Source organism: Terrapene carolina, unplaced genomic scaffold (genome assembly GCF_002925995.2).
Source record: "Terrapene carolina triunguis isolate 2854851 unplaced genomic scaffold, T_m_triunguis-2.0 Scaffold62, whole genome shotgun sequence".
In the NCBI taxonomy this organism is placed as follows: domain Eukaryota; kingdom Metazoa; phylum Chordata; order Testudines; family Emydidae; genus Terrapene; species Terrapene triunguis.
This window is the reverse complement of record NW_020664413.1, coordinates 36,892,189-36,905,106: the sequence shown is the minus strand read 5'-3', so window position 1 is coordinate 36,905,106 and position 12,918 is coordinate 36,892,189. Positions and strand designations below refer to the sequence as shown.

The 12,918-nt window shown below is 40.5% G+C and overlaps 1 protein-coding gene across 1 annotated transcript in view; it reads right to left on the bottom strand.

Annotated features, from left to right (window-relative positions):
* ERICH2 (glutamate rich 2) overlaps positions 1-12,918 on the bottom strand; it is a 42,720-nt gene that overhangs the window by 10,963 nt on the left and 18,839 nt on the right. Inside the window, exons 10-11 of the mRNA XM_029910517.1 lie at positions 3,805-4,001; positions 412-469 (exon numbers count right to left, since the gene is read on the bottom strand). Of these exons, the coding sequence (XP_029766377.1) occupies positions 412-469; positions 3,805-4,001 (255 nt within the window). The remainder of the gene's footprint in view (positions 1-411; positions 470-3,804; positions 4,002-12,918) is intronic.

Here is a 12,918-nt window from a genome sequence, read left to right as displayed (position 1 = left end):
GAAAACAAAGCAACTTTATGTAAGCCAAATCCAAAATGAAAGCCACCTGAGCAATTAAGAAATTTATTTATCAGCACCAGGCACGATGGTACGTGCCTGTAATCCCAGCTACTGGGGAGGCTGATGCTGGCGAATCACTTGGACTCAAGGGTTCTGGGCTGCAGTGCGCTATGCTAATCAGGTGTCCGGTGCCACTGACAGCCTGGCCAGCAGGTGGCTGAAGGAATGGCTAGAACAACAAGAATGATGTATTGTGATTGGCTCTCTCTCTGTTAGGGCTGATGGACTGATCGATCAAGGTGACCAAGTATTTATCAGCAATTAAGAAAATGGACATGAGGAGAAATAATAAAATGAAACAGGTAAAATGTAAAAAAGTTTTATCTATCTATCTATACATATAGTACTTACTCATCTGACAAAGTTTTTTTGAGAGACTGTAGTCTTGATCCATAATTGCTTTCAGGAACTAAAAGAACAATACAGTTTAGTATGAAAGTTAATATAGAGAATTGTTGATGTGCACACTTTGAGAATTAGTTCCAAGTTTGGTCAGTTTTTATATAAAAATACTTTAGTGAGAACTTTGATCAATTTTCCCAACAGCTATAAAGTGCAGAATTTTTCTATTGTTCTAAGTAGATCCACCAGGGGACAGTGGACAACTGCTAGTCCCACCATTACTTGTACAAACTCCATCTCAGCTACTACATCTTAGAATTGAGGATTATATTTCTGTGTAAGTGTGTTACTCTGAGCACACAGCCAAGTTACTCTGGAAACATCTAGGTACGTGTGTTGTTTTACAAATGAGTAGTCCAATTGACTCCAGTGGAACTACTCACATGAGTAAAGTCATGCACGCTCTTAAATGTCTTCAGGATTGTGGCCTAAGTTTGATGTGAGAACTGATTTTTTTTTTTTTTTTACAACAGGTATCCTAAGTAACACCTGTGCTCACATAATAAGGTAAAAATTAATAGCCCCGAGAGATGTATTTGACAAGAGTAAATAACACAAGGCTTCACTGTCAGTATGGCACAGTGTGGACAAGGGACTTGAATCAAGCCCTGACAACACCTGTTGGGTCCACAGTTTATTTTTGGCATCAGATGGAACAGTCTTGGATCTCAAACATGCTATCATTCATTGCTATCAAATAAGGGGAGGGGGACTCCAAACCAAACATAAATCCACAAAGATCTCAATGACCTACAAGTAGTAATATTAAACTAACAAATGGAAATCCACAACAGACTCATTTAATTGATGTTTGAGGTGGCATTATCAGAATAGTGAGACAATGGTTAAAAGCAGTATAAAAATCTACTTATATAATTAATGACAGGATATTAAAAACTAATTACCACATAAGCAAACATGATATATACAGTGGTCACCACTAAAAAATAAAAAAAATAAAATTAAAAAAAAATCAACATTGGCAAAAAGTTATGAGGTATCATCATTTTCTCTTCTTAGACAACAGAGTATCTCAGACAGCACTGTGTGGTAACTGCTGGATATTGTTTTAATAATGAATATTATTACTGTTCTTTCATTTGAAGTCAAGTAGACAGTCTGAGAGTTGTTAAAGTCAACAGTTCTCTTTAAATTCTTGGAGCTATGTTCATAATTGGCAGAGCCTAAACCTACACTACTTGAGTTTTGCCCATGCCTCTCATACAGCATAGGATCTAGATTTAAGTCTCTGACCCTTCCCACCTTTTGTACTCTCAATAGCAACTAATAAGGCTTTGTCAGCTACTGCAAAGATATACTCAGTCCCCCCAAGAGAGGAGCTGAGTAAAGTTTTCTTCAGCTTGCCGTGCAAAAATCTTATTCCAGAACGTTTCTTACTGCACTGTCATTTTACCTGTAAGCGTATTAGTATCACAATGACAGCACAGTCTTAACTTTAAAACACATACTTAACTCTTAATGAAATCAATGGGACATAAGCATATGCTTAAGTACTTTGCTCCATTGGGGCATTTGACAGCAACTCTACATATCTCATGCTTTGTTTTTTGTTTTTTAAAAAAGGAGGAACTGGATGTTGAGCAAACACAACCAATTAGCTGAAAAAAACATACCATCTACCACTTCCCAAACATTTTGATATTCAAGTCTAGGTAACAGGAAAGAAAAAAAACAAAACTCTTCTCCATATACACTGCGTACTCCAAATGAGTATTAAACACACCGTGGGCACTCAGGATCTCTTGCAGCACTAAGGGTACGTCTACACTTACCTCCGGGTCCGACGGCAGGCAATCGGTGTTCTGGGATCGATTTATCGCATCTTGTCTAGACGCGATAAATCGATCCCGGATCGATCCCGGAAGTGCTCGCCGTCGACGCCGGTACTCCAGCTCAGCGAGAGGAGTACGCGGCATCGACGGGGGAGCCTGCCTGCAGCGTCTGGACCCGCGGTAAGTTCGGACTAAGGTACTTCGAATTCAGCTACGTTATTAACGTAGCTGAATTTGCGTACCTTAGTCCGAAGTGGGGGGGGGTAGTGTGGACCAGGCCTTAGAACAGAAGCCGTCATACAAACTGACTAAACTGTTTTCCCTCTTCAAACAACTAAATACAGGCACACATCTTTTACACAGGAATATTTTTTGAAAAATTGTTTTTGACAGTATCAGCAGTGATTTTGTTTGCATAGTACATACATAAAAGACTAGTTTTCAACAGAGTATTTACCATTACAGTGCCAGTCGCAGAGCCCCAAGTATTCCACAACTGCAGAACTTGCCATAATTCACCACTTGCTGCACAACTGTGGTTTAGAATTCTATTAAAAAATTATGTTTCTAGCCCTTATGGGTATGCAAATCTAAAAAATGTAAGCCAAGGGTGAACCGTGGCCATCTGAGTCTACAAGCCTGAAAACAATACTTCTGAGAGATGTGAATGGCCCCAGTCATTTCACTCTGGACTCCAGGGACTCTGATTGTACAACTGTGGGCTTTGGCATTTTTCCAAGATATCACAGAATTCAGTAAACTCTGCAACAAAAATACTATTTTGCTGTAGCCAGATGCCTAGCATCTTGAGTTCTTTTGTTATCTTGTCCTGCTGGGACCTGCCTGAAGCTACCTCTCACTCTGCATCTTTATCCACAAAGGTGAATTAATTGATTATAGTGCATCACTATTCTACAGAAAAGACAAGAGAGGTTCAGGGAGCAAGGGCTAGAGACCAGTTTGCGGTAGGGTGACCAGATGTCCCGATTTTATAGGGACAGTCCCTATTTTGGGTCTTTTTCTTATATACCCCTCGCCCCCGTCCCGATTTTTCACACTTGCTGTCTGGTCACCCTAATTTGCTGCCAGGGAGCAGGGGGAAAACCAGAATCCAGGTTGGGCAGCTATACTGTCTAAAGAATAGAGGCCTGTGGAACTCAGATGAACCACTGAATCGGACTATAAGCTCTCCATTTTTGATGGCATGCATGATGAAGGGAAAAGAGACTGGGAGCTGAGACGCCCAGACAACATTGTAACCACTGAAGCCCACTGACTTGGGTCATCTGGAGGACAAAACAAAAAATATATAAAAAATAGTCATTGCTGAAAATAATCATTGATGAATTGTGCATCAATGAGTATTTTCAATTTTGAAACATGGTCGCAAGCATGTTTGCACGACAGATACAATAAATCAACACTGATGCAGAATTAGGCAGAATTATGGAGTGTTTGCTACAGAATTGGGTCCCACTGTGCTGCAGAGTACATGGGTCCCTCAGTCTATGTTCACATTGTTCGGGGGGAGGGGAAAGGTGAAATTTACCTCTCCCAGCAACTCTATTGGTGCATTTATTTTTCTATCTTCATTTTCACTATTTTCATTGCTGCTTTCATCGTCATCTGTAGTTTCTGACAGCTGCTCATCAATATTATGGTCCTCAATACTATTTGTCTGAAATTCAGTGCTGAGTTCATTATTTGCTGGCTTTTCTACATTTCTGGAATTTTTTTCTTTATCATCTAAATTCAAAATTAATATTATATCAGCGATAAAAACAAAATACTTAGCAGTTACAGAGCATTTTATGTGCTCAAAGTGATTCATAAGCATTAACTAGTTAATGAGGATCACTGACAAGGTATTTTTGCATACAGTTGAAAAACAGAAAATATTTATCTTCTTACATCAAAAAGTTAATGCTTACATTACTGAGCTCAACTATGCCCTCATATACACTAAGATAATTACCACTGAAGAAAATAAGAATTATATGGTGCTCCCCTCAGGGAAGAATTAGGCCCGCTGAATGTAACGTCTCTTTCCTGGAACTCCATTTTAAAACGTGTTATATTACAGAAACTCAGCTGTAATGCCATTCTTTCTGCTAAATATTCTGAAAGAAGAGTAATTGTACTGATGGTACTTATAACAATGTTTGATCTGCTGGGAGCCAAAAGGAAGTATATTTTTGTTTCACAGAAAGAGAGTCTTACATGTCTTCAAAAGCACTAAAGAATAACTACTTTACCTTAAAAAGAATGCAAAATTTGAGAAAGTAATAGTTGCTTTGGGAACCATAACTCTCACCTTTCTAACTTTTGTTCCATTTATATTCTCAATCATAACAGTGCATTAAGTATTTATTGTTTCTTTCATTTAATTTCTTCTTCATTATATTTGTAAAGGTTTTCCCATGAGTACAATTTGGGTATTTTAAATTGCTGCCATGTCATATATGAGTAATACCTAATACCACAAACTGCAGACTAGCATTTCTTGGACTTGCCTAACAAAACAAAAACAACCTCATCTGTCACTTTTAAGTATTATAAAGCATTAGTAAGTTTACACCATTCCTCTAGTGAAGAGGAGTATACAGCCTGGCAATTTTGAAAAAGCTGCTGTCTTGGTCTGAAACGCCATGGTGTGGAGGGTGTTTTTATTATTATTATTATTAAAGATAAAAGCTCTCTTCCAGCACGAATACAATGGAACAGTCCACAGAGGCTTAAGTGCATAAGATGATATCTCTTTTCCCTAAGAGGTATTAGAATGTCCAGTTAATCAAATGATCTACTGGCTGAACACATAGGTGCTTTAGAATGAAAAGAAAATAAGAATTGTGATTGAATGCACATTCAAATAAGCACATCTATATGCATAATTTTACAAGGACTTATTCACTAATGAAGGAATTCATTTCTCAGGTCTCATATATAGGACTATATGTTGAAATGAACACACAGATTAGTGCCTAATCTTTTGAGTTTAAAATCAGTGAGAGGTCAATAAAGGTTGCTGGTCTTGGCTGAGTCCTAATGGGTATTTGTTCACATCATTGAACCATGACCTAATGGAGTCCAGCTGACAGCCTCTCCTGCAAAGTCCCAAGATTGAAATAAGGAGGCATGAGCTACTGGCAGACTAGATGGCAAAGCTTGGATTGTGCCTGCTTGCAATATATGCCCTTCTTTAGCCAAATCTCTCAGCTTAAATACATAAACTACAAGCTAATGTGTTTGAGGAGAAGTACTATGAAATTGTGGTAACAGGTCTGAAAGTTTTCTGAGATTTCAAATTAACAAAGTGCAGAAACATATACAAACACACGTCCTGTTGAAGTCAATGCAAAGACTCTAATTGACTTCAGTGGGCTCTGAATCAGGATCATAAAAGCAGTATGGGTTCTGGTACAAAAATTTTACCTCAGCTGTAATACCATTCTTTCAGCTAAATATTCTGAAAGAAGAATCATTGTACTGGTGGTGCTTATAACAATGTTTGATCTGCTGGAAGCCAAAAATGCAGTACATTTTTGTTTTACAGAACGAGAGTCTTATAGGGACATCAATTGTACCAATTTTATCCTTAAGAGGTTCTCCTATAGAGCAATCTAGCTAACAGCAGATATCACAGAACAAAGTAATAAGGAAGAAAAATGAAAGTTGAAGAAAAGACAACTTCTAATTAGAAAAAAACCCTGGAATTCATAAAGTTAATGAATGCCAATAGTTTGTTATGGGGGGGGGGGCAGTTGCAGCTCCATTATTAAGGCTGAGCTGTTTTGCACTTAAATCAGAGATTCAACTGCTTATGTATATAAAAAATTGTGTATCCTAACCAAATTTACCAGGACTTACTCTTTGATTATAGAATTAATTTACATTCCTTTGATAATTAGTTTAGGAATTAAAATTAAATTTAAAGATAAGAAATTCAGCACCTGCTGCCAGACTTTTTGTCCCAAATGATCTTATGAACAGAATAATGCATATTTTTCAAAATTTCCCCTATGGTTTACTTACTGAAATCTTCACTGTGTGTAGGCTACATTTGAAAAAATGTTTTTTTTTTAATATTAATGGTCATTTGCCCCTGTGATACACTGTTCCTCAAAATAGCACCCTGTAATCTCCATGTTCATCATTCATATATGGTTATGATATTTCAATACAAAGCATGCCATGTAAGATATCATATTAAAGGTCATGATCTCCTGAAACCCATGGTTCTGTCAAAATATGCATATTGTTAGTGTGTATGAAGTCATGAGACTTTGCTGTATGGTTGTTATTAAAATATATTGTAAGTTTGGGAGTCCTCCACTGCTAGTTCTCCAGTAACAACAAAGGAGGTGATCCACAGCCCGGTGGCTGTTAAATGACCATTAATCAGCAGGGGAATTGTAAACAAGGGATTTACAATGCTGTAAGAGAGTTGCACAAGCACCACAAGCAATGGGGGATTGCTCAACACTGTGACTCAGCAAGGCCCACCAGGACATGTCTGGGCTAGTATTTTCCCGGCACATGGACTCAGGGTATAAAATAAAGGACAGTGACATCTTGCTTTTTACCTTTTCTCCTCCCCGACCTAGGCTGGAAGCAACAAGAATGCTGGGAAGACAAAGACTTGAACTGAGGAGATTGGTCCCAGGCTTAAATGGAAAGTCTGTGTATTAAGTACTGTAAACTACAACATCCAGTGAGGTGAGAAAAACTGCTTGATCCAAATACTGCTCAGTCTAATACGATTCAAAATTTAGACTGCATGCTTACCTTTTATTGTCTTTGGTAATTATCTCTGACCTTTCATGCCTACCACTTATAATCACTTAAAATCTATCTTTCTGTAGTTAACAAATCTGTTTTATATTTTACCTAAAACAGTGTGTTATGGTAGAAGTGCTTGGGAAATCTCAGCTCAGTTTACAAAAGCTAGTGTGTGTCCTCTCCACATCGAGGGAGGGGCAGACTGGGTAATGAACTTACACTAGTCAGGCTTCTGACCAGGGCTAGATGGTCCAGTTCTGGGTAAAAGGCTGGGGGCTTGGGAGATCTGCTGGTGCCTTTCTCTGTGTGATTCATGAATGGCTTAGGGAGCAGTCACGCAATTTAGCTAGGTGTCAGGCTCCACAAGCTGTTGTACTGCGTGATAACAGCACCTGGAGGGGTTTGTGTCTTGTCACTAGCAAAGCACTGTGAGAAAGAGCCCAGACTGGAGAGTTAAGGGGGCACAGCAGTACCCCAGTTCCAGGTTGTACCCCAGGGATCCCATCACACACCCCAATTATTCCACAAACTTTGCATTCTTTCAAAATGGCTGCACTATTCTCAATGGGATTGAAGCCATAGGCTGCCCTCAAGTGGCCATTTTGACATAGACCTCTATCTCCCATTGTTCTCAAATGGGGCTGAGACTGTATCTATACAGGACTGAGGCTGTGTTTACACTGCCCTGCAGTTTGGAAGAAAAGGGGCATGACCAGCCCAAAGTGCTGCACTGCAACTCCCCCATGTGGACACTGTGGGTGCAAACTAAAAGGTTCATAATTTGTATTAATGTAGTTCTCTTTGAAAAGTCCAAACTCTGAGGCAGCATACACAAGCTCTAAGTGTTCCTCTCCACTAGGGTTACCATACATATGGATTTTCCCGGACACGTCCGGCTTTTTGATCCTCAAATCCCCATCTGGGAGGAAATTCCAAAAAGCCGGACATGTCCGGGAAAATAGGGAGGGGTCGTGGGGCTTGGGTCCGGGCTGGAGCCGCTGGGACCGGCCATGCTCGGCCGCCGGCCGGCGCCGCTCGGCCAGGGCCGGGGCTGGGCCGGAGCCGCTCTACCGGAACCGGGGCCTGAGCCGCTGCGACCGGGGCTGGAGGTGCTTGGCCGCTGGCCGGCGCTGCTCGCTCAGGGCCGGGGCCGGGCCGGAGCCGCTCGTCCGGAACCGGGGCCCGAGCCGAGCCAGGCCGGAGCCGCTGGGACTGGGGCTGGGGGTGCTCGGCCGCTGGCCGGCGCCGGAGCTGCTCGGCCGGTGCTGGTGCCCCAGGGCCCGAGCCGAGCTGGAGTTGCTAGGGCCGGAGCCGCCGGGGCCGCTCGGCCGGAACCGAGGCCGGCGCCCCAGGGCCCGAGCCGGACCGGAGACGCCGGGGCCAGAGCCTCTTGGCCGGGGCCGGCCGCCGGAGGGAGCCGCTCGGCCGGGGGGGCCGGACTGGGCCGCGCCTCCTCGCGCCCGTCCCCGACCCAGCTTACCTACTGCCTGCCTGCCTCACTCTTCCAGCGAACATTTGATTCGCGGGAAGCAGGGGAGGGGGAGGAGCAGGGGGGGTCGGAGCGTTCAGAGGAGGGGGCAGAGTTGGGGTGGGGCCAGGTGGGGAAGGGGCGGAGTTGGGGCGGGGGCGGGGCCCATGGAGTGTCCTCCTTTTAGAATATTAAAATATGGTAATCCTACTCTCCATCTCCTAACAGCTCAGGGCCACCAGCTGAAGGCAGGTTGGCTTCACTCTCACTCAGCATAAGAGGATGCACTGACCATTTTGAAAGAGAGCAATTTTTTAGGTATTTCTCTGAAGGACAAGATATTATGCACAAGCCTCTGCTGACAAATGAACATTCAGTTATGAAATACAACGGCAAAAAGTGAACTTTAATGCTAAATATTTATTTTCAAGATCTACCCAGCAAGAGGGCAGGAGTGAAAAGGGAACCATGTTTGTGTGCAAGTAGGCACACATGTAAACAGAGAGAGGGAGAAATGGTGTGTGTGCACATGTGCAGAGGAACATAGAGAAGTAGAAGAGGAGGGGGAATTTGGAGGATAGGAAGAAGAAGGAAACTGTGATGTAATTCCCCACTTGCTTTGAGCTATTCTGGTGAAACAAAGCAGCTGTAGACACAGTTTAACTGGCCAGGATGCTCTGGCTGCATCCTACTGCTGCAGACTAGAGTAAAGCAATCAGGACATACTAGTGCATCTGACTATAAAAAGTTAAAATTGTTAAAAAAAATATTTAAAGCTGGTAATTCTAATGATTTGAAGATATGAAGTATCACATAGCATTATCTTTGAGTTTCTTGGTTGGAGTTAATGTATGAAATTTAAAAAAACAAAACCAGACATTCCAGAAAAAATTATATTAAGTAGGTTAAGAGTATATATCAGTAATTTAGGGTAAGATACATTAAAGGATGTTGTAATTATTACCAACCCAATTGTTGTAAATCCAGGAAATTCAGAGTTAAAAGTTAAATTTAAAAGAAAGCCAAACATGTTAAGTTATGGAAATGCAGTTAAGGCACCTCAATTCTGCCCTGTAGTGACACCACGAGGGTGTGTGTGTGTGAAAAATCTAGAATGTCTTTAAAAGTCAGTTTAATAGAATCTAAGATCACTGACACTAAAATGCCTTAACAGCATGCATAGAGCCACTGAAGGGCAGCACTAGCTTGTCTGGGAATGCTGTTAGGGTCTGATCCAAAGCCAATTGAAGCTAATGGGAATATGTTGACTTCAGAGGACTTTGGCTCAGGCCCCAAGACAGAACAAGATCTCTTAAACTTTATACTGGGGTTAGCTCACCAACTATCCCAGTTTCTATTGCTGACTGCAGCTCCATAGAATCTTTCAGTAGCCTTCTCACCAGGTTTGAGAGAGTTTCAAGTGTGCATCAACTTAGTTCTTTATTAACTAGCCTTGACTTAACTATGATATCATATGCTAGCTCATAAAAGGGAGTATAAGTGCTAGCAGAGCAATTGTATATTAATCACCAAGATTCCCTTAAAGGGCAGTAAAACTGTGCTACATACTATGTCAATTAATATTTGATACGGAATTGAAATGCTGGTAAAAAGGAACTTTATCACTAAGAACTCTAACAAGTAAACAGTGAGCAGTTTTCAAGGTTAACACTTTCTGTCAGACACATTTGAAAGAAGTCAAATTATCATGCCAAAATGGCTTCTTCCAACAACAATCACGTGAGAGCTGATGAGGATGCAAATGTGGGCTGAGTCATGTGTTGTGTGACTATACCTTCAAAGGAACATTTGGAAAAATAAGTGTAACAGCAGCATAAACAAAAACCCAAACTTGTTTACACAAGGGCAACCATTATAATAGTGAATGTCTTTAAAATATATAGGTCTTTCTATAAGAACGTGTCATATGCCCTCAAAAGGGATGTCTGTAAACATCTTTGTTTGCTTGCCTGGGATTGATGAACAGGCTAACACCTTGGAACATCAAAAGGATCACTGACTAAAATTTGGGGGATTGGAGATACTTGAGGAGGAAGGAAGGATGGATGACAGTTATCTGGAGCGGAAAGACTGTTTCACTGCCAACCTGCTCAGCAAAAGCGGCAGAGGAGAAAGAGAGAAGCTCACCAGAGAGGATGTGTTCTTCATAAAATGTAATGTCCTTAATTGTACCTACGTATGTTGTTTAGAAATTAAGAATAAATACGTTATGCAGGCTGTTTCTTTGGAGTAAAACTGGATTTTCTCTCTCTCTCTCTCTACTTAATATATTTTATTTTTGATCAGACCAATTGAGTCATGTTTTACAGTATGTCTTTGAAAGGAAGGTAACATTCTGACAAAGTGCCGCCCGATGACTGGTTGGCAGATGACAAGAAATGGCAGGAATAGGTTACACTTACTAGTAACTGATTTCACTTTGTTTAGTTTTTATATTACAGCAATTGCACTAGTAGCAACAGCTATAGTTAATATTATAAAACAGTTCCCATTAAAAACTAGGGATTTCTACTCTTGGTTTCTAATTTTACTCCTTTACCGTGTTTATTTCAGGCTACTTTAGTGCCCTGTAACTTTCTACAAAAAAGATCTTTTATAGGTCTATTTAAACTAACTGCATACATCTGAGCAGACATTATTTCATTAGAAATAGAGATTAGAAATGAAGTTTTTTTAAATCTATTTTTTGCATCCTATGTTCCCATTCTGTGTAACCACACAATAAAAGGCTGCTTACTGTGCTGCCATTGCAGCCAAGAAATGAGGCTTGCAGAAAGTGAAACAGCTTGTAATTTACAGAGGACAATGTGAACAGGATGTTAACTCCACTGAAAGAATCATTAAAATAACTTTGCTATTTTGTAAGGTTTACTTTATATTTTTAAAAAAATAGACTTACAATTATAATAAGTATTATTTTCTTGGTTGATTCTAGATTATTCTGAAAACCTGAATTGCTAGCTTAGCATTTAGTGAACAGCACAATGGATCTATTTTTAATGGCCCATATACCCTACAAGCATAGTGCTGGCACATAGTTCTCTGCCACAGTTAGTGGTGTCTGTGTTATAACACTTTTTTACTGCTAGAGTGGAGCTAGAGTAGATCTGTAACCATGCTGAGAAACAGTATTTTATATTCTCTACTGACCTTAAAGATTTCCCATATTATTTTCATTTAAAAAAAAAAAAAACCACCAGAAAAAGTGTAAGTTATGGGTCCCAACAGCAATATTAATACAGTCACATTGCTGGAATCTTAACTTTTGCATATTGTGACTTCTTGTATTTCTAACTATGCAACCTTAACATTACTTTAACATTATATGGTATTTTATTAAATGTTATTTTGATTAATTTATTTTGTTTTTTTAGTGCCTGAAGTGTCTGTAGAGGATTGGAGGCAATTTATAAACCTTGGGCCAAATTGTGCCTGGCCCTGATATGAGTGCACAGCATATGCAATTGCGCACATGCATAACCCCCTTGCCCACCCTAAATCAAGACTTGTCTACAGTTACAGCGCTGCAGCAGCAGGTGCAGCTGCGCAGCTGTAGCACTTAGCGAACACGCTGCCTACGCCAACGGGAGACCTTCTTCCATTGGCACAGGTACTCCACCTCCCGAAGAGGCAGCTGCTATGTTGATGCGAGAAGCCCTCCTGTTGACATACTATCTACATTGGGAGTTAGGTTGGTAAAATCCACATCCCTGAGTGATATAATTATACCAACAAAACTTTGTAGTGTAGACCAGGGCTAAAGGCAAAGCAGAAATCAGTCCCTTTCCTCAGACCCAAAACACAGAGTAGCTGGCTGCAGGAGGAAAAGACAGATGCACCCAAAGAAAAAGAGCAATAGCAAGAGGTGCAGCCTCTGCATTCCCCAAAGACAGAAGGCCACCAGTGCTCCTTTTGGGGTAGTGTGGTTGAGATCCATCCCTTATTGTGGGCTGTGTCTAAAAGGTACAAATTAAGCCTCAGACTACTACACTTTCCCCATACCAATCTCCTAAGCAAAAAACATTTTTTGAAATAATAAAAGGCAACTTTGAATAGAAAATATTTGCATGGAGAATTGTCAGGGATTCAGAGATACATTTCACTTGAACCAACCAACGACTTCTGATTTGATACTATCTGTCCTAGCTTCACTGATTGTTGTTTCATGATGTAGTTTGTGTAAATCAATTTTTAATTGCTCATGTGTATAAAATTCTATAAAATTAAAACAAACAAGGGATAAAAAAAAATGCAGTGTTATTGTGCAATTAATGTTATTTCCAAAAGAGAAAGGATAATATATGGTATTCTATGAAGACATTTATTAAACAAAAGAAAAATCTGCACAACCTAATGTGGAGTTTCCTTTGCAGAACCACTTTACATGTGGTCAAG